Below are 24067 nucleotides of genomic sequence, written 5' to 3'. Positions count from 1 at the left end.
ATATTATCTCTTCATACAAATATCCAACTCATCTTAGCGAGCAGGAATCCATATATATATACAATCTATGACAATTTTTTTTTTTTAAATAACGGAATCGATTTGTAGTGCACGACTGGGGTCTGTTATTGGATCGGTGACACGGTGACAGTAGCTTGAGTATGGGTGGAGGATGGATCTTTTGGTGGAGGGATTCTCCTTTTTAGTTTTGAAACGAGAAAGGAGAGAACTTTCTCTGAACTGTTAGACTTCCCTATGTTTATGTTGCTTGCAGACCCGACGGTTGGGCCTGGTTGCGTATTGCGAACCAGTTAGTTTATAAAACGATTCAACATAACATTGGCAAAAGCAGCAAATTTATTATGCAACGCCATTTTATTTTTAAATAAAAAAAAAATAAAAAAAGTACCTACGATTGGTGCATATTGCTTCTTCATATATGATATTATTATGTAGAAAAGGAAACACCTTCAAAACATGTTACGTATAATAAAAGCACTAGCGTTTTCAAATTAATATTTAAGTAGATACTAGGTTTAATACCGTAGCTAGTTTTTCCATTCTTCTTTCGGTAAAAAATTGCAACGTTTTAGAAAAATCGACTCAATTAATAAATATGCAAATTTCTATAATTTTAAACGGTTAATAAAATTAAATTAATTAGGTCAAAATAAATTCTTGTTGCACAACGTTGATTGAAAAATACAAAACAAGTTTTGACATTAAAACACAGTACAGGATAAATTTGATAGAAATGTTGTATGTACTCGGTACATGTCACGTGTTTTACGTATCTACACAAATTTGACATGGATATCATAGTAAAACGGGTTCTTCATTTTACGTATCTACACAAATTTGACATAGATATCATAGTAAAACAGGTTATTCATTTTAAAATAAAAGTATTTTTAATATGCGGGTATATAGAGGTAGGCACCTGGCGGAGAAGTTTAAGAAAGCTCGCGCAAACAGGGACGTGTCCAACCATTAGTGGTAGAAACTAAGAGAAACGAGAAAACATACGACAGCTAGAAGTTGTTTGGTGAAAACGGAGAGATATTACCAGAACGCTCATCGGATCGGTACACGTCCGCGTGGAAGGCTGGGGCTCGCTCCCCGAGGGGGGAGGAAAACCTGTCCCAGTGGCCCGAGGCATTCAATGTAGCGCTTTTGCTGGACCCCGTATTCATAGTCTATTAATGGCGGATCTGGCTGATCCGGCAGCCCATTACCGACGTGCGATAGACGGTACTTGTCGCGCTAGAGCAGGTGAGTACTCCATATGTAGGTACTCCGATCCATAATAAACAAACGAGGAGAAGCGGCAGATGACCATAAACGAGTATTAGAAGTTCAGCTCTGGGCGAGCATCTGTAGGTAGCTGTAGTACCGTCACTGGAAATTATCTAAGTATGGGAAAAAATATATATCCTAAGAGACCTGGTGCTGTAGCATGGCATGCCATCGTTTCGCGAGTTGGTTCGCATCCCATGGAATAATGTTACGAACATTATGTACTTATTATTTTTATTTATTTATTCATACAAATATATCCATTACAAAAAAACAATAACGTATCCCTAACTCTATGAGGCCAAGAGCCATGTGTTGAGTTGGGATACAACAAAATGGAATGTGGAAGCGGCGTCAGCACATAATACGATATAAAATTACAGGATTTCAGGAACAGCGCTAAAATACGAAATACTTCTGTATTCTTCTTACGAGGCACGGCCAAACGATGGCGGATACGAACAAGAGCTTCGTTGAAAATCTCGTGCCACGCGCATGAATCTGAGTTTTCAAAAAAAAAAAAAAAGTATAGGTACTAAGTAATCTGAAATGAAAAATATGTTATTTTTACTAAACGGTGGTTGAAGGGCCGTTTTTATGTGGACAATACAATAGATATCAGAATATTGTCTTGTCACAGTTCTGTAAACAGCCACAACTGCGCGGGACTGAACGCTGAGACAATACAAAAATTCGGCCGCTGTTCACACGTGAGCGCTGCCAAATTGAATACACGACGGCGTTTATTACGAGAGAGTTCACTTATAATGCTATTTATTTTATATTATAGATTTTATTATGATTCCAGATTTTTTTTGTTTTTTAATAAAAAATAAATATTAGCGTTCTTATAATATTTACCCAAATATTTCAATTTTGGTGGCCATTTAAAAAAATACTAGGTGAGCAACAAGTTTCCGGGTTTAACATAAATGGCACTAGCGGCACGTGTAGTGAACGTACATGTCAGAAGTTGTGTTTGTTTTATAGGTTTAACAGTTGTCAACAATAATCAGTCGCAATACCAACACATATCGCAACGCAAACATATTAATTTTAACAACGAAGATGTCGAATTTTGTGCCAAATAAACAGCATTCGCGGGAAGCTTTGCTTTTCTGATTTAAAAAAAAGTCAATCTGCACGTCGTTTGCTTGGGGAGGCCTACGGCGAACATGTACCATCATAATCTACCTGTGAAAATTGGTTTAAACTTTAGAGTGATAACCTAATAGAGTCGCCCATACGGAGAAAAACCATTGAAAGATTATTGACCACGAACGTAGCCACCGATTACAGCAATACATCGGGTCGTAGGCATTTGCGTTGAGGATTGCGAGCGCAAACCGAAACCGTCCATTACACGTTTGTTGTTAAACTAAAAACCAAACTAAAACTAAACCAAACATTTGGAACGCTTTTTTTCTATGCAATAGAGCTTAAGAGCTTCTCTAGAGAATTTTTACTCTTGAAAGTTCAAAAGGAAGGAAAATGGGCGCCGTATGCGTTGACTGAGAGACACATGAAAAATCAAAGCGCCACCTCTGAAATTTTGTTTTTGCGGCATGAAAGAAAGAGTTTTCTGCATAGAATTATTACTGGCGATAAAAATTGGGTGTATTTTGAGAATCTCAAACGCAAAAAATCGTGGCTTTCACATGGCGACTTTTATCTTCGACGGCACGGTCAGATCGCTTCGGAAAGAAGACAACGCTCTGCGTTTGGTGGGACCAGACACGAACGAGTGATATTGCAGCACGACAACGTTCCATGCCATCGCACTTCCATCGTCCAGGACACCACCAAAACACTGCAATGGGATCTGCCACCGCACCCGCCGTATTCGCCAGATCTGGCCCCTTCTCATTATCACTTGTTCCGGTCGATGGCCCATGGCTTAGCTGGGCTACACTTGGCCAATTTCGAAGAAGTGCTAAGTTGGTTGAATGAATGGTTTCGTTCCAAAGACGTATAATTTTATCGCCACGGTACTTGTGTATTGCCAAAGAAATGACACAAATGTATAGCTAGTGAGGGGCGATAATTTGAATAAACAAATTTTTATTATTTCTCTTCCAATTTGCAATTTTTATTGATAAAAAAAGGAATCTTAGTTGCGCACTTAATTTATACAAAGATGTATTCGAATTGTTAAAGAACGAACTAAATACTAAAAATAATTTTTGTCTTCTTGAGCGACACGTTCACACGAGAACAAAGCGCGCGCGGTGGTGGGGGCAACCATTGTTCCGAGAAGATAGCCTGCCAATTTATCTCGGTAGCGATATTTTGGAACAATTTTGTTTCCTACAAATTGCTTTTTTCACGTGGACAATGGTCGAGTCCTGGGCCAATACAATATTGTATTGTTCACGCGTATACCTTTACCAGTGTGCAGAAAAATTTATTCATTATACTATTTCATCATCATTCTCTTTCGCAGCATATCTCGATCATTTTTTGTTTTATGAAGGCAAGATAATCAGTATAACGGCTCAAGAGTCAGTTCAGGGATGTGAATTCTTCCAGTGTAAAAACAGCCTTTTAAATTATCAACCATGTCGGGAATTCAACCCGAGACCTCTTCCATGGTAAACAAACGCGTTGACCACTACACCACGAGCCCGACAGTATTATTTACTATATGATTATTTTTAGGTCAAGCTGGTTAAATATATTTTTTCGGGTTTTGTACGTAAATACGTGCTGATAATACATAAATTTGGGGATTAAAGCAAATACGATATTGTTTAACACCGTTTATTTGGCTTAGCAGGTATCAGAAAGATTACACCTTATTTTTGTAACGGCTTTAAAGTCAGATACTTTCACGCTCACCGAACAATAGGATCAATTCGATTCTTCTCACCTACTGAATATGGATGTTTAGTATCGAGCCCGCGAGTAGTTTTGGGTAATTGATTACAACGCTGTAAAAAACAGAAGGTATGCCTGAGCGCGGTGGGATTGTGGTCTAAGCTCTAAGTTAACCTTAGGTATCGCGGACATGAGCACGGTATTACAATTACAGGGGATACTCAAACTGGCACAGATCAGATTCCGCCTAGCTGAATCACCTTTCTCGCGTTACACAATGCATATAATACAAGCACACACTGCGGACATCCCTTTATGAACAGAACGAGGATAACATGACAGCGCGGACGAGATAATATCACCGATCACCGGTAGATGCATTTTTATCTGTGTCAAGGTGGAGTAGGTAATCCCAAATAGTACGAATATAATGGTTCGCCCTCAAGGTCGCGGGCTTTCTAAAATTGATTCAAATAATTGTTTCTGTAAAAGGAGTCATCTAGTTGTTACGAGGTCACCGTGGCCGTGTGTCGTGATTCGTGCTGGCGGATGGCGGCTGCGGCTGGTGGACGGTGAACGGGGACGACCAACTGGTTTATATCTCAGGCACCGTACAGAAACATATCCTTATCGGAGAAGGAATATTATTCATCGCCATTACGTAAAGCACGATCTGATAGCGTATCACATACTTCGCCACATTATAAGATATATTATACTGTTCTAGACTCTACAGAACGTTATTATTTACGCACTAAAAATGTTCCAGGTACGCCGAAAATGGTAACATTCAATATAATACGCTGTAATAGCGTATGAGACACAAAATATGATATTTAAAATATGTGAGTTCTTATAATCTATCGTTCTATTTCTTGGGAATAAAAAAAATAAAAATAATTCCAGTTATAATTCAGAACATGGCGATGAGAGTAGATTGATTTGTATTTGATTACAAGAGTTGAACATTGGCTAAACATGAATTACTACACGTAAAAAATGATTTTATAAAAATACAGTTCTTGCGTCTATCTACAAATTAAATAGTGGATTAATTCCAAATAAAATTTTAAAGGGTATAAAATGCAACATATACCTTACAGTCAGACATTTATTTTAGGCTTCCTGACTGAAACTAAAAAACTTATTTTTAAAATACTGAAAATAATAATGTGTAATCGATGAGCTGCCAGAAGGTCACAGGTAAGCAAGAAACCTCCTAATTTTTCGAATAGAACGCTTATATTTTATCACGAATAGATAAGTTAATGAATGTAAGAAAGCGTAATACATAATATTAACACCGGTAAGGAAAAAGTTACCAAGCAACATGTAGAAATTTTACGGAAGCGTCAATTACGGTATTTATTATTTTTTTTTATTAATAAAGAATCTCGTAATTTATATTTTTATTAAAATTACGTAGGAATCACGCCAACATAAAACGTATTTATAAGATTTTTTTTTAATTAAAAAAAAACAATAAAACTTAAATTGGCTCTTCTGTATAGTTGCTAGATGTCAAAGTCATAAGTAAGCTTTTTTCTACTAATTTATTATTGTTGAGAGCTCAAACTCCTTTGAAAAAACTGTATTTTTAACAACGAAAAATAATTCAACAATGTTTTTTTTTAGTTTTAAAATAAATAGACTATTTGGAAGGAGGTCACGAAAAATACGCCACCAGACCAAGACCAATTCAGAAAAAATATTTCTTTGATTTTTTTCTAGCACTTGGCGGGAATCGAACTCGCGACGCCAATTTCACAGTCGTCCGTCTAATCAACTGCGCCACGGCGCCAAATTGTCAGTTGCAAATAATTTCACGAAACGGAGATGAAGGTAATTATATTAGAGTGACTAATAAATGTATATTATAAACCGCGCATGCATTGCGAAAATGCAAAAAAAATGGTTTGACACTAATGTTTTTTTTGTTACTTGGCCAAAAATATTGTCAAACACAGTATAGATTGCATTTATTTGCAATTAAGTAGTTCGAATGTTGAAAATAATATTATTAAGTCGTAAGCACTTTATTAGATACATATATACTAAGAAGTAGTAATGAAATAAATTTGTGTTTTATTTGCTCGCTACGCAATATATTTAAAATTCTGCTAAGTGTTGAATGTGTACATACATAATAATATATTATGAAGTGCCAATCAACCTATATCAGGAGTGGGCATACCTGGATGAGGTCAACGAGAGCCACATTCTGGATTTTCATATGTAAAAGGGCCACACCATAGTAATTTATTTACATATTCTATATAAATCCCATCGCTACATAAATTATAAAACGAGGTACATTGAACGTGTTTTTTTTTAAATATGCTTAAAATATTAAGAAAAGAAAACTCGCGAAAATATAAGTACAATGGGGGAATTGCCCACATATATTACCTATATTATGTAGATAGGTTCGTACGCCAATAGATAAAACCAATATGAATTCTTGTAAACCCGTAATGAGGGGTTTGGCGATAGCATTAAATAGTACGTGACTAAATGCAACCAGCTGATAACGACCAATGACGAAATACCTACACAGTTACACACACACACATACATGATTATATAATTTTATTTTTATTTTGCACCACAACAGGCCAGGAGGCCCAATTACAGTGGTGAATTACATCACAGAACACCCAGGCTTGAGAAAAATCCCATTTTAATTTTTGTGTTCTCACCGGGAATCGAACCCGGAACCTTCCGTGCGTGAGTCAAGCGTCTTGACCACTACACTACGGAGGCCGCCAATAATACCTAAATATGTGTCGCTAGTGAGGCATCATGACCAGCAACAGTACTAACCGCAATGAGGAACTTCAGCCCTACGGGAAATTGGATACAAAAAATGTTTTCTTATGCACGGTAAAAATTGGAGCATTCAATTATACGACAAAGTTTCTTGAAAATTCACGAAACAAATATTTAAAATATTTAAATAAAAACGAACTACTTTGAACGACTTCACTAGTTCATATGAATCAACTAATGATAAGAGAGTTGTGGAATATTTCCAGTTTAATTACCGTCAGCGGAACAATCGGCAGAACTGACCGAAAAGAAGCGGAAGAGAACTTAAGACGTCACATGCGAAGTAATTTCAGAAATACAAAACTTTAAAAAATCACAGCGCTGATACAACGATACATAATTTATTTATTTTTAATTTTGGCTTAGTTTAATAGTCTATTAACAAATTTTAAAAATGTAAAAAAACCACTGAACTTTTTCATCGCATAAAACATATACATTTATTTATTGGTATTTATCTATAAAGCTTGTAAATTTACGATCCATACTAATATTGAATATGCGAAAGTGTGTTTGTTTGTTTGGAGCAACCGATAGCCGAAGAGCTGACAAGTGTCATAGGCTACTCTGCATCCCGAAAAAACATCTCACTCTCTCGGGAAAATTCTTGGTGAAAATAGAATTAATATTAAAACAGAATAACGATGCTGCGTCGCTGTAGACTAACGGATCGTCGTATTTTTGCATAGCGATAGTTAGAGGACCGGCAATCGTTATGAGTTACTTTTACCAATTACTTTTACCTTTTAATAAAATAAAACAATTGCATATTGCTTTATAACACAGTACCGACATTATAATAATAATATAATATGAGCAGCGCTAAATCGCATTCCGATAGTACCTACTTATTATAATGATGTATGAACGCCAACACTACATTATTTGACAGGTTCATAATAATGTTGACCTTCAGCGAAAAAAAATGTATCTAAGTATAATACAAGGATAGACATTCTTCGAAAAAATTATAATATTAAGAAATACAAAACCTCCAAACTGACCTAAGGAAAAAAAGTACTAGCACCGGTATTTAAAATTTTGGATTGCTGCCAAATGGAACCACGCGCAATACTTTTTTTTAGGTGAAGATCAGAAATGTTACTTTATCTCTGATTTCATTTTATGATAGCTAGATTCACAACTAGATGTGGAAGATCGTTATAATTTTCACACTATTTCTAATGTTCCCGTCGTATGCAGGGTAACGTGGGCACTGCAGATTGAATAAACGCCTTGCTAGAATGAACTATTCAGAAATATCCAGATGTAGGTTGCGCAGTGCAGATGACGCACTTTACACATTGAATGAGAATGTGACGCTTTAAAGGTATCACAAAAGAAGCCGCATCCTCGGGGAACCGGCTATCTCCTATCTAATAGCCCGATACTCCGATGATTTGGGCTTGGAGGGGCGATTTAGTACTTACCCTACACTCAGTAGCTAGATTCTTTAAAAACATGGGCTTGGAGAGCGAGAACTAATTTACGGGGACCGGTCACAATAAATCTACACAGGCTGCAGTGACGTCAGGACTCCCCGTCTGAATACCATTTTTTAGAATAAGAATAATGCTTGTCGACTAAATTGATGGATGCCTTAAGAAAATAGGAAACTGTATGACTAAAAATAGACTAACGCTAAACCCTTCGAAAACGGAACAACTATGGATGGCTTAGGCGAGACGACAGAATTTGATTCATGATACGGCAGTACCCGATACAAGGAGTACCGCTTTACCCACCGTTGAACGACTGGGATTTTTCTGATATTCTGACCTTCTTCTCGTTGTTCTAATTAGTAGGACGATATGTTCATGCTTCTACCAGCTGAGACAAATAAAATGCATAGCCGAAAAATTTGCTGGTTGATGCCGCTCGTCAATCAATAAATTTAATATCGATTATTGTAATGGTATCTACGCGGGTATTCCAATGAATAAAATCATTGACCAGCCTGTATTAAACGTAGCGAGACTTATTTTTGGAATCCTCAAGTTCAGTTATATTACTCCACTACTTCGGGAATTACGCTGGCTACGATTTCCACAAAGGGTGGAATACAAACTATTGGCTTATGTATTAGTCACTGGTCACTGCACAACTCTGCTGCGGAATATCTAAAAAGAACTATACATTTTAGATAAAATAGCTGTCAGACGTCTTGCTCTTAGATCAGCTGAATCTATGACGATAGAAAAAGTCAGTATACATATATGCAACCAGCGCACTACATTCGGCGAACGTGCATTTGCGGTCGCAGGCCCTATGGCATGGAATGCTTATCCAGCAGAAGTGCAAAATTGTAAGAGTATAGTGATGTTCTGGAAAAAACTGTTCTTCAAATCATTTGAATAAAAAAATATGTAGCGCGATGACAAAATAAATAGTTTTACTTAAATTTAAATTTCAATTCAATATTTATATGATCACTTTGTAAAGCACCCTTGAGGTATTAAAGTATGAAAATAGCGCTGTATAAGTTATCTGTAGCCTGGCTTAATTTCGTTGTAGAACAACAGAGATATTGTAAGATTACAGATTTAAAAAAATAATAATTTGTTATTTAAATTTATTGCAACAGAGAGGGAAAACATTATTGAGAAGGGAATATGGAAGTCTAGGCATTTACAAGGCTTATGACCTGTCATTGGCTGGTTTAAGTGGCCACTTTACACACTGTGTAACATTCACCATTCTGCCCATGTTTAAACATCCACATTTCCTCAACTCTTCCCTCTGTTGACTTTTGTAAAGTAAAGGAGCTGAAACCTTTATTCTCTGTTGCAATAAATTTAAACATGAATAACTCCCTAGGGAGGAAATCCAGCCAGTCTGCGAGCATTTGGACATACTCAAACATTGTTGAATTAACTACCTGGTAAAAGAAGAAGCATAAAAATTGGAAAATTGTTTTCAGGCGTTGCCTAGTAGGTGATTTGGTTCAGCCGGATGAATCTCACCCACATAATAAAGGTTTCAGCTCCTTTACTTCACAAAAGTCAACAGAGGGAAGAGTTGAGGAAATGTGGATGTTTAAACATGGGCAGAATGGTGCATGTTACACAGTGTGGAAAGTGGCCACTTAAACCAGCCAATGACAGGTCATAAGCCCTGTAAATGCTTAGACTTCCATATTCCCTTCTCAATTACCCACCCTTATGCTGAAAAAAAAAAATACAACCTTCGGTCAAAGAGGATTGACCTACTACTCGGTTAAAGTATACAATCTACTTCCATTATCCATAAGGACAATAAGTAAGTTCTCAAAATATTAAATTGCTATTAAGAAATGGATAGTGGAGGTGGGTTGCGCACGGATCGATGAGTGGATCAAGCCAAATATGTAAAATGTATGCACTGTTTATGAATTTTATTAATTCGTCTATATAAATTGGTTATGTTTTTTATGAATATTTTTGTTTTTTATTTTGTTTATTATGTTAATTATAATTAGGTTACTTGGTTTAATTACGTTTTTTTTATTGTTCTTATTTTGTTATTTTTTTAAACTTTGTTAAATATATTTCATAACTTTGTTAAATATTATTATCTTAGGCATGTTTCATATTTTTGTGTAATGTTTCCCTCGGCACGGGACACAGTGAGGGAACATTATTCTGTATAAAAAAAAAGAATACAAACATTGTAAAAGTGTGAATAAATAAAATAAATAAATATTGTTTTCCCTCTCTGTTACAATAAATTTAAACATGAAAAATTCCCTAGGAAGGAAATCCAGCCAGTCTGCAAGCATTTGGTTATACTCAAACACTGTTGAATAATTTGTTGAATTATTTTTGAAGTAAAGAATATTAATAGCATAACGCAGACGTGCGGTGGTTGAAAAGATGTCATCCGCTGTAGAAATACAATAAATTAGGTCAGGAGCGAACATTGGATACGTACGACATAGAAAAACCAGCTGCTGCGCAACCTTCCAAGCTAAAGACGAAGGTGCAATGGCTAATAAGCTATTAGTAGTTAGAGTTAAGGTCGCGCTCGGATACGAACTGAGGGAACAGGAACACCAATAGTAGATACGTGAAATTTATTTTTAAATGATGTCCGGCACTAGATGTGAAATGGCAAGTATTTCAGGTAAATCGCCGAGGAGGAAGTTCCGTGTATTTTTTATTGTTCATTTGTTAATAGACTGTTAAACTAAGCCAATTAAAAAAAAATATATATATCTTATTATCAGGGCAATATTTTTTAAAGTTTTGTATTTCTGAAATAACTCCGCATGTGACGTAGAGGTTCTTCTCTGTCAGTTCTCCCGATTGGTTCGTTCACGATAAGCAAACCGGATATCCTTTACAGCTTTCAGATCATTGGTTGGTTCGTATGAACCAGTGACGTCGTTCCAAGTAGTGCGTTTTTATTAAAACATTTTTTTTTTACATTTTCAAGAAACTTAGCCGCACAATTTAATGGTCTAATTTTAAGAAAACTTAATTAATATGAAATAGTTTTATAAATACGACAAGTCGTAATTACAGCATTTTAGCTGGCGTATTCTCGCGGATTTTTTTCTCGTTTAGGCTCGGAAAGGTTAATATTGAAGAACGAAAAAAAATATTTGAATATTTCACCGAAAATAAGTAGGTGTAGAAGAGGTACTATAGTCCTTAAAATATAGCTTGATTAAAATGACAGCTGCCAAACTAATCTCACCAGTGATGGGAAATTACTGATCACTGATCATGTACCGATCAAATCGATTTTATCAGTTTTTTCATGCAAACATGAAACTCTGTTTCTAAAAATTGATATAAAAACGCAAAAACAAGCCTATTATAGTGTGCTTAAGACAATTATTTACTAAAAAATAAGACATTAAGTACTTTTTTTCATGAACAACAAAAAACGAATTATTTTTTTATTCGATCGACTTACATTGATCAATGGGTCTCATCTATATTTTTTTGCAAAATGGCGTAACCTTGTAAGAACGTCGTTAATAATTACGTTTATTTTAGTTTTAAAGCTGATTTTATATAATTATGTTGATTTATATGTCAAGCATTGTATTAAAAAAATTAATTAACTGGCCAGGATACGAATGATTTTTCGTGCGTCAATATAAATCACTCTTTAGACGTTACTACAAAGCTATGTCGTCACTTTTGCTGACAACTGTCATTCTAATCAAGCTATATTTATAGGACTATAGATACTAGTATAAGGCACCTGCTATCTATCAAGTACAAGCAATTTTTGCATGGCATCGCAAAGAAGGCAAAATAATATACAATATATACCTACGGCTAAATTGTATAATACACACCGAGGTAATTACAGTCTTGCGACTGATTCGTAGTAAAAATAATAGTCTACTCAAATATTTGTAGAAAAGTGGAGCTTTGGTGACAGCTGGCAAATATGAGTAATAAGCAATAATTAAGTAGGTGTCATTTTGTAAATGATTTGTAACTTCAAACTTAAGTTACTTGCCATCTAGGAAATAATAATATGAGCTAGTGTTTTATTCGTGTTTACTTTGGTGACGAACGGCAGATGTGTTACTGTTACAACTTCTGCTAGCTGATGGAGAGAGTAATAACGCATACAAGATGTTAACTTCTAAAGAGTAAAATAATCAAAGTGACTCATTAGCGAAATGGCATTTTTTGCCTTAATTCACCGAGAAAACTTCTCTAAATTATGATATATTCGTAAGCGGCAAATGCCTCACTACGAAAGTAATTATGTATTTACAAACATCAGTATCAGCAAAATGGAATAATTGAACTTTTATCACATTTGTGTGCCGCATGAGTAAGAAGTAAGAACCCAATTAAAATAAAAAATGATAAACCGTCCCGACGTTTTAGTTCGATTTACAATATTATGACAAACATAAAGTGATAATGTTTTTATCAATCGCAATGAACTCGCAGCGAGATAATAAAAGGTGACTAGCGGGGCTGCTATTCTGAACGCTATCGCCGGCGTAAGGAATGCTTTTATTGAGCGTATTTGGTGAGTAAATACGCGCTATAAAAGCATTTTTTACGCTTGCGATAGCGTTCAAAATACCAAAGCCCAGGAAACAGTCGGCTATCGCCGGCCGTTACACGCTAGCAAAAGGTGATAGCGATAGTGAACAGTGAGAAACTAGAAACTGAAACTGTGACTCACACAATAATATACGAAATATATATATATAATAAATAAACCAGCTTCATAGGTAGAAATTAGAAATGATTTGTCTAAGCCTTCGTTTACAGTGGGCAGTGGGCAGTGGACAGGGCGCAGCAACAGGTTTGGTGCGAGCGAAAGTCAAAGCAGCAGCGATGCTATTTCTTACGCTCTACATCCGACGCGTCCAATGAGGAAGTTCGGTGCTTTATTTATTTATTTTTTAATAGACTATTAAACTAACCCAATAATGTTTTTATTTTATTTTTATAGATGTATTTATTTGTTATTAATATATTTATTATGGAAATCATACAGTCATTTAAACAAAAAACAAGGTACAAGAAAACAATTTAAAAAAGTAAGACCAATTGCATATTTCAGATTAATTTGTTATGAATATTATAAAAATAAAATAAAAAGGGCCTACATAAAAGGGAGAAGACATGGTATAGTTCCAACTTTACCTTTCTCCCCTCTCTTCCATGAACATTTCTATTTAAAAATTCACAGCCAACAATAATTCAAAAGATACACAGTTAGTAGATGTATGTAAAAGTTAAAAGTTAAGCGGGAGATAAATTTAAAATCTCTTTAACAGATTTGATAAAACTATAGTATTTACGGTATATGGCGATGTCACTAAAACTGTCATTATGGGTAGTCTGTATTCTTCGAAGAGTGCTATTCTCAATATACCTAATTAGTCTGTGAGCTCGGAGTGTCGAAGAGTGCAGTATGACGAGTTCTACGGACAGGGACTCGATACGAAATGCTCCTAACAATTTCTGGGCTATCGATTAGGTTATTAACATTTTTCTAAAGAACGCTCACATCCAACATGATAGATACGCCGAGTTGCGAGATTTTGAAATTTATGAAAATTAGCGGACTCAGTCCTACTTGAAAACGTAGCATTATTTTTAAAATCTAATTGTCTAAGAAAACAGTTTTGAATATGTTCAATGCGATTTTTATAAATATTATATTGAAGATTCCAAATCGACGAACCAAACTCTAGGACACTACGTAAATACGAATCATATCGTATTATCGGCGTTATGATTTTTTAAAGTGATGTATTTTTGAAATAACTCCGCGTGTGACGTCAGAGGTTCTTCTCAGTCAGTTCTCCTGATTGCAAACCGGATATCCTTCACAGCGCTCATATATCAGTTGGTTCATATGAATCAGTGACGTCGTTCCAAGAAGTGCGTTTTTATTAAAATATTTTTTTCGTACATTTTCATGGAACTTTGCACCACAATTTAATTCTTTAATTTTTACCGCGCGCAAGAAAATTTTTTTGTATCCAATTTACCGTAGGGCTGAATTTTCTCATTGGAATAGCGAATTGATATTTTCTGTCTAGGAAATGCAATGAGGATGTTGAGTGGATGCCCAAATCAATATTTTAGAAGGGTTTTGTTCAATATCATTTTTAAAAAAACGACGGAGTTCTATGGTTTTTCATATTTCAAACTGTATTCTTCATTTGGCAGTATACAGATAAAAGTTAAATGAAAACACTTATAATTATATAAATGCTAACCTGCATTTGAATATATGAGGCGACCACCTATAAACTAAATTGTGTGTTAATTTTGTTTTATTTTTAAAAAACAAAAAAAAAAACATTTAAATGTTTCATAAAGAATTAAGGTATTTCCATTGAATTGCAGTAAATGGCGGAACTTCGGTCTGTGTCTGGGCAGATGAAGAACAAAGTTCTGTGTGTGTGTGAAATAGAACCAGAACCCTGGACGAGTATTTTAGACTAGATGGCTTCTCTCGGGTAAAAATGATAAAAAGGGAATCGAATGGAGGTCCGCCCTGTGGTGTAAGTATATCGCTAATACGTTGCAATAGGAGTTCCAATGCAGTGCCATATGCATAATTGGGTGCGAAGGTAATTATGATGATGGCAAAACTTTTCTGAAATGCATGAAAAAAAGCAAAAAAATCACAAATTTCGTAGAAAAACTGGGCGAAAAGGTGACGAAGTGTAAAATAAAAGAGGGAAAATCTATACTTATAGAATTTTGAAATTTAAAATAAGACTATTTACCGATATGCAGTATTTTATAATGGTATCGAAGTTCAATGAACACCCGCCTAAAAATAACTTTAACAGATAACACGAGATGTTTTTAATAAAACCTATTCCTTGAATCGTTGACGGCGACAGCGAAGGGTGAAATGTCATCAATAAAATATTCATTGAAAGTGTTATTATTATCTTGCACAAAGAGCACTTTTATTTTATGAGTTACTTAAATAGCATATGATATAATATTATGTTATATGCCCATACAAACATGTTAGAAACATAGAAACGGAAAGTGAGTAGGTAGGCAAAGGTATTTGATATTATGAGGTATAATGTACATACTTATATACCAGGGCGTGCGGTGAATTTTTCGATTGAGGAAGCAGAAATTCAAATTTAGTGCTTTGAAATAAACTATAAAGAGAGGATATGAAAGGAAATAATGTATAAAAAATACAAAATAACAATTGAGAAAACACATTTCTAGGATTTTTTTTGTAACTGGTAGGAACCGAACCCGCGACGCCAGTTTCACTAGTGGCCGTCTAACCACTGCGCCTACCAAAATGTGATCTCCCGCAGCTACATAAATAATGTTTACGATTCGTTTCAAATCAAAGTCGTAATGAAAAGCTCTCTATTGATGATTTAGAAAACATCACAGAGAATGTATAAAAAAACTATTCGGATAGTAATAAAAGATGTCGAATGTTTTTATTGCACATGGCACATATCTACATAACATATATTTTTCATGAATGAAAAATAAAAATATCGTATTGTGCATATGTATAATATTATATTTATTTTAGGAAAACTAATTCAATTAAAGTGAATACAAAATACGTGGAATTTTATGAAGTATCTCGAATGATCAGTTTTCCGAAATCCTGCACCCACGCATTAAGTATGACGTGCCCCTATTGGTTGGCGTACATATTCGTGTTGAATTGTATGCCGTATGCATGGTGCAGACAAGTCGTATGGGAATAAAATGTTCAAATTATCGGTTTCCAAGTACGGCCGCCGTCGCCATACGCGAGGCAACGCCCGCCGCAGACGCGCCCGAACGCTTCGTCACTTTCTCTCCCGTCTGCGGATTCATATCTCTGTCCCGCTCTGTCGCCAAGGTGACCAAGGTCGATGTCAGATCCTTAGCGGGAAACGCCGCTTAGTCATTTTTCTAGAATTATCTGTATGCGAAGATTCAATGGCTATTGTGTTCAAATGAGCGTTTTCTGAAGTTATTCGGTTTATTAAGATAAATTAATTAATAAAACTATTAATAAAATAATATTACTTGGAGAAATGTCAACTTTCACACGCGATGCATTTTGGTCAAAAATAGAAAACAGCGCACTCTGTTGGTTGAATTTAAAAACTTTATGACAGAAGATCAAAATACTATTTGTACTAATATTTAGCATTTGAACAAGAAACAATATTATAATTTCCACTTTTGAGAACCAAATATTATAAAAACCTACCGAGAAAATACAGTATAACTTATTATTAACATTTTAAAGTGGAATAATAAAAAATAGTTATGAATTTGACAGTTTCGTGTTTATCTGTTTCTAGTTTCTATGGCGAAATGTTCATAAATGCACGAAGTCAATTTTAAACTAAAAAAAGCGGCAACTTCAAATCCATAACACAAAAAAGGCCTAACCTATTTACAAAACTTACAAGAAGAAAAAAATGTACGAGAAACTAAACAAATAGAACAAAAATATATACACGTAGAAAATTAATAGATTAATAATCAAATGAAAATAAATATTTTTTGCTTTGTAAGTGTATTATAACAATACATATTTTATTTAAAGTCTAAGGAGAAAAATAGTATAAGAAAGACACAGTTGATACTGATATAATATCATTATCATCATCAGCTTTCACTCATCCAGTGTTGAATATAGGCTTCCCTTCCCGACCTCCACAGTTCTCTGACCATCGCCAGTCTGTACCATTGATGCCCTGTCACCCTCTTAATACCATAGAAAAACTTAACTGAAGATAATTGAAGATACTTTCCATTAGAATACGGACCTAGGATCTGTTTGGTCCATCTATCATCTCAATTATCTAATGATGTATAGGGCGCTAGATACAAGTGGCAAAAGGTGACCTTTTTTATAGGTAAGCTATATATTTTTTTCATAATTTGTGCCTGCATGTACATACCATGTAAGTAATAAAGTACAAAATACAAAGCTTCTTTTTTTGTGGTTCTGTGTGAATACAACATCATCTCTCCGCTTCAGGTGGTGACAACAGAAGACGGAATACCCACTTATTTTTAATTAAAATAATTACTATCAATTATTCACCAATTAAATTTAAACAACAATAAATAACTTCCGGATATGCATAATAGGTATATTCTCCATTATTTTAATACAATACATTTATGCCAAAGTTAAAAAAATAAAACAATGGCATTCATTAGATATATTCCCAATAATATTGCAACAAAAATGTGAACACTGAACACTAACCTGAATCTACAGTGATTTATCTGAATGCATTAATAGATGCTAGGTAATACCTACAATACTATAACAAAATGTTTACAATTTTATTATAGGACAGCATAAACTGAATGCTTCCAAAAATATAATATTAAAAAAAAAAAACACATTTTACACAAGAATAAAGTAACTCCGATAACGAACTGTAATGAAGATTGAATTAAAACAAAAAATTAAATTGCGAAATTTAAATTCTATTATGCAACCTATAATATAAATATAATCAACGTCGGTAATGAAACTGACTAAATGTAGATTTGATAGAATCTCAGTAGCGGAATTTGATATTTTCAATGAATTTCTATTAAACTATACTTGTATTAACATACAATGCTTTTTTGGGGAACATTAATCTATTTGTAAAATTATCTTTATTTTAAAATAATTGCAATTAAATCACTCATACTACCGTCAAATCTGAGTTTTGCCAGAAAATAAAAACGCCACAAAAAAAGTGTTTGTAGGTAATAATAAATAAACTTAAGTATTCAGAATAATTATGCATATTTTTAATGATTATTAATATTTTAGACTTGATGATCCTTATTATCAAAAAGTATTTCAGATTCAGACGAGCATGACAATATGAAATATATATATAAATTTGAAAAAATAAATGACTCACCTTTTCGGATTAATAAACTCGTAACTCTTCTTAAGGCTTCGCGGGGAGATTTGTGGAAGAATTTGGGAGTCAAATTTGGTGGAAGAGTGAGGGGTTTCCTAGTGCTGTCCCAAGCTGCCGACTGTTGGCTGGTAGATGATGCAGACATAGGAAGCCTCTCCAAATGCTCGATGGATGCGGGTCTGTAACCACAATATCAAAACATTATGTAAAAATTAAATAACTACTTAATAAGGTTATAAAACAGATTTGTTATGAAATATCATAACAAATCAAGAGGAACCTTCAGAATCCAATTCTCAAGAAAGTGTCTTATGAAATAATTTTGAAATGTGAATTTATATAATATATGTATATATAGTATGAATTTTCTAAAATTACGTGATATCTTAAAAAATTACAGGTAGATTTAATTAACCCTATTATTTATGTTTAAATTATGTGTAATTGAATTGTGAGAGAGACATCTTCATAATCGTTTTCTTTTTTACTGGTTTGACTTATTTACTTATATGGCATTATTTTTTTTACTAAACCTTTAATTTTGACTTTTTCATCACTTCCAACTCCATGTTCAATTATTGTAAGTGGGTTGGATTCAATAAAATACATACGTTTTCATGTATACATTCATGATGAAAAAAGACAATACCATATTTAGAATTAGGTTATTAATTTATTTATGAAAAAGCATAGCCACACTGTTAGCGTTTTACCTATTTTAATTTTTTTAAATCTTTTTTTTTGTTATTTGTTCCAGCTACCAGGGTCTCTTGTTTTGTGTGATAAATTAATTACTATTTTCTAAATGATTTCTCTGAACCATTATGGGTCAAAAAGTTCCGTGATAGTTATGAATAATATGAATAACAAAAAACCAAATTAAAATATCTTAATTATGTACTGTGATATCACTGGGAATCAAACCCAGAACCACCATGTGTTAGGAGAGTTTCTCAACTGTTACACCACAGAGGCTGGCATTTATTCTGTGTATAAATTCTACTGTATTTATAATAAATAAAATAGATGTTACATAATAGGAATCTGTTATACATTCCTAATAACAAAAAGGACTTATTTATATATTTAATTAAGGGATTTTGTATTTTTTCATTGCACCCCAACACCCGAAAGCCAATCAGTACAGTGGTGAGTTACAAGATAGAACACCCAGGTTTGAGAAAAATCACACATTAATTATCGTGATTCTACCAGATATTGAACCCGGGATCTTTATGTGCGAGGCAAGTTCGTAACTTTAAATTCTTATAATAAATATGCCTTATAATTCTGAATTGTATAAAGATGAGTTTTGTAAGTAAAAATGATCTTTACCTATGTCTCTGCCTCGGGTACCAACCCCTCGCTGGTCCTCCAGCCATACGTAGTAGCTCTGCCCCGGCAAGAGCCCTCTCCATAGAGCCCCCGGTACTGCCTCGTCCGTAACCTCCCACTGTGCAGCTGCCACCTGGTACAGAAATTACATTATTTTATGGTCTTTTCCAATCAAAGGTGTATATCCCGGGCTCAACGCAATAACTAGGTAACTTAAAAATTAGCATTTTTGAATTAACCACTAAACACATCTTTGTATCTTCCACCATTAATGCTACAAATAGACAAGTCATGATGCATTCAAATCATATTATGACGATTTGAGAGCACGACTTGTCTATTTGTAGCATTCGTGGAGAAGGATACAATGTGTTTTTAGGAAATGAAGAAATACCATAAACAAAAAATAAACAGAGAAAGCACAAACTCCATTCAATAAGTACAGGTGATACAACATGATACATGATAGTAGTAAGGGCTACGCTAAGAGTAAGAAATTTCCAAAAATTAAAGGCCTTACTGATATACTGGGTTTATAAGTAAGGCCCTAAGTTAGAAGTTCATTGTAGTTTTATGATAAATTTAATTGAATGATAGGTTGATGCTGTAAACTACCTAGTATTATTATTATTGTGGCTAATTTATTTATATACCGCCATTTTCATAATATTAAGGGCGCTTTACTAAGTAATTCTATAAATATTCATTTAATTTTAGCTTCAAGTTTATAATTTAAGTAAACGAATTATTAATAGTTCATTGTTTTTTGCAACATCATTAGTGCATGTAGTACGTACAAGACTCACAGTATGTTCGTTTGTATCTAGCAATAACGAGAGTGAAAAAAGATTTTGATTGCATAAGAGTGAGATGGATATATGAGATACAAACATTCGAAACGAAGGAGTGACATGATAAGTCACATATAGTGGTTTAGTGGAATTTTAGGTGTTGTGTGAATTTAAAATGTTATGCATATACAGTGTATATTACAGTTGACAAATAATCAAATAAAAAATAATGGCTATTAAACCTGCAGTTTTAATTTTGAATAGGTGTTGAAATTTGCGGGAGGGATTCGAGTTAACATTTACTGATAAAACTATTGACATACACGGTTTTTCAAGGCCAGACTGCGAAACTTCAGAGGAACATTCCTTATAACAAGCTTTAAAAAAATCCTAATAAAATTTTTACAAAAAGTAATTTAAAAAAAAAAAATGTAATCTCAAAATGTAGTAAGTCCTTAATTTTTTTGACATTTCTACAAATCCTTACCCCTCTCCTACCTAGCCGCTTCCCTTGTCTGCGTCTGGTGCGCATCGCTTCGTTGGTCAAATACGTTTTTATCTCATTTTTTTTGTCGGGAAGAGGTTGGAGTTTGCGGAAGAGATACTAGTCTGAGAAATTAAAGATTTACTCCATTTTGAAATCTTAAATTTTTTTTTTTATGACTTTTTAGATAAATTTTAAAAAGATTTTTTTTAAAGCGTACGATGAGGAATGTTCCTCTGAAGTTTCACGGTCTGGCCCTGAAAAACCGTGTATAATACTTAGACACGCCCTACAGACTAAAATATTTTAAAAAGTAGTAACGCAAAAAAGTACCCATAATTAGCCACAGAACCACAACCCGATTCAAAATATTAACTCATATTTATTATATTTTAAAAATGTATTCCTATCAGTGCAGCCTTGTAGGTAAGAAGAGCTTCGCAATAGCGCTGCTAGGTGTAGTTTGACGTTTGCATATTTGAATATTAATTGATTTAAGCTTTGTTAATCACTCATGAACAAATATTTACCAATTAAAAGTTACACAATCCTTTTTACAATGTTTATGTGAAAGGTTTTTACACGCTTTCATGACACAAGCAGGCATTTTGGTTTCGATTCTAAACGTCAAACGTTGAAGCAAATATTTTGTGATTTTTGACATCAAACAAAAATATCACATGTTGACCGAATTTGGAATACGGTGGTTCTATTTTGGAGTGTAATATTCGATGTTCGGGTGAATAAAGAATACAATTCTGTGTGTGAATAGAACCACAATCCTGGATGAGTGCTTTCACCTCTATGGCTACTCTCAGGTAAAAATCCCCGATAAGTAAATTGAGCAAAGATATATCCATATCATAGTGTAGAGGTTGGGTTCATGCTTGAGGTTCCAAATTGGATTCCTGGTAAGGTCGACATTAATCATTGATCAAAAAGGTGGTTCTACACTGCAATATTTCATGTTCCAGGACTGGGGCCTGAAGCGTAAGGCTGATCACTTTACCTTCATGTAACAGATGATCGATAAACACTGTACTACTAAATTCAGTGTAACAATGTAGTGCCCTATGCACCATCGGGTTCGAACAGGGGATGATGATGAAATTAAACTTGTTTTTTGGGTTGATCGCAAATGATGTGGAATGGCCTTACTCATTGTCTGTATGGAGTTCATAGTGTTGCTCTGGCGCGGTCCTGAGTCCGTAGTGCGGCGGTGCGGGGTACGCGGGATGTCGCAGCCGCGCCCAAACACGGGCGTCTCCGGTAAGCTGGCCGAGGTCTGCAGCCCCCCGCCCCCAGTGCCCTCTTCGCGCCCTCGCTGTCTCTGGAAAGTCCTGCGACGTCCGCTCATTACTCCCATATCTGGAATAGGTATGTCAAAATAAAATGGTGTTTAATGATAATTTATACTGCAATCCGTAAAGATCTATTGTGACGGGTCCCCGTAAATTAGATTTTGCCCTCCAACCTGGGTCTTTAAAGAACCTAGTTATTTATTGGATGACGAGTGTTCTCATATTGCTAAATCTCCCCCTCCAAGCCCAAATCCTTAGGGGCGAGCACTCTAACATCCACAGGTTTAATCATTTGCCCTCCGAGGATGCGACTTCATTTGTGATATAAAGCATCACATTCCCATGTAACGCGTATAGGTGTTTCATCATCTGCACCGCAGAACCTACATCTTAAAGCAGTGAACACACAGTTACATGTGCTCGCCACGAGCCCAATGCGAGAAATACGGTCTGTCTAGACATTCAAGGGTCCGTTTTATAGATTAAGTAAGTGTGTAATATCGAAATAAAAAATATTTTAATGACTGGAATTAAATGAAATTATCAAAACTGTAATTTTTGTAAAAAGTTAACGTTATTTTTTTCCCATTGTTTGCAATAACTGCATACCTAAATTTTTGGATATATCAATATTTAATTTAATATCAATATTTAATAATACCTATAAATAGATACTACTAACAATAAAGCTCGAACAACTAATTAAGTATATTGCAATCATAATGTTTCTACAAAATATGCAGGCAGAGAGGATAGAACGACACACCGCCAAAAAATAAGATTTTGTCCATTCATGCATATTTTCAACATATACATTTAAAATTAAAAATTAGTGACAAACTGTTAATTTCAAACGTGTTTTTTTATAAAAATCATCTTCAAAGCCTTATCCGCACCTGATGGGACATAAGGTGCTGTAAGATAAAATAAATGCAGCTTATCGCAACTATTTACTATAAAGTAAGGTGATCGATCTCACGCTTCAGGTGCTAGTTTAATAATGATAAAATATTACAGTGTGATACGAGTGTTTCATGTTGACCATACCAGGAATTCAACCCGGAGCTTTTATCCAATGGCGAATGGTCCATATAAGTGATTATGCACAGCTTCCCATTATATTTTATTATCGATATTAATGTTTTATTCTTATAGTATTTATGGAAAAAAAATATATTATTGCCAGCGATTGTATTTCACACGAAAAATAAATACAAATATCTATAAAGCGTGGCTAGCCCGTTCCCAGTAAAATAAGAAACCAGCCCATTACAACAACTTATTTCTCCGCACATAAAAGTCATTTTATTTTATATCTTAAATATTTGAATATTATTTAAAAACTTTCTTTTTTAAAAAGAGGACTATTTTCTCTTGATAGAATATGGTTGACATTTATGACCACCAGAAAAAATATAACAGAATTTCGCATAATTGGTTTACTCGAACTGGAATGTATCACTGTGATAGAATGTGGAATAACCGGTGAACGACCAATATGTATGTATAAATGTAAAGTGTAATGAAAAATATAATAATCCAAGTCCATGAACCTGGTTTAAGTTTCCACCGAAAACTGTAGTTTTCACCCGCGAGGACACAGATATCACTTCATTATTAATTCACCCATAAGAATTTATCGAATCTCTATTTTTGGCTGGTATATTTAATTATCTAAAAAATTATGCATTGTACGTGTACCTACTAACTTAAATCTACAAGTAATTTAATATTCTTGCTTCTTTTACATTGTATTTATTGGAAAACATTCACTGTAAAAGTTTTTAAAAAGGAGAGCAAAAGATATTAATAATCTGGATTGAAAAACTGGCCCCTACCTATCACGCATTTCGAGTGT

General features: G+C 34.4%; 1 protein-coding gene across 4 annotated transcripts in view; it reads right to left on the bottom strand.

The window, feature by feature from the left end:
* The window catches only part of LOC148280287 (uncharacterized), a 600658-nt gene that overhangs the window by 38783 nt on the left and 537808 nt on the right, over nt 1-24067 (bottom strand). For all 4 annotated transcript variants that reach the window (XM_088228576.1, XM_088228577.1, XM_088228575.1 and 1 more), the window contains 3 exons: nt 22067-22276; nt 19634-19766; nt 18296-18477 (listed from right to left, as the gene is read on the bottom strand). In XM_088228576.1, the coding sequence (XP_088084702.1) occupies nt 18296-18477; nt 19634-19766; nt 22067-22276 (525 nt within the window). The remainder of the gene's footprint in view (nt 1-18295; nt 18478-19633; nt 19767-22066; nt 22277-24067) is intronic.

The sequence above is a fragment of the Micrasema longulum genome, unplaced genomic scaffold (assembly GCF_059751315.1).
Source record: "Micrasema longulum isolate JH-2025_06_02 unplaced genomic scaffold, ASM5975131v1 h1tg000597l, whole genome shotgun sequence".
Taxonomy (NCBI): domain Eukaryota; kingdom Metazoa; phylum Arthropoda; class Insecta; order Trichoptera; family Brachycentridae; genus Micrasema; species Micrasema longulum.
This window is presented reverse-complemented; position numbering and strand designations above follow the sequence as displayed.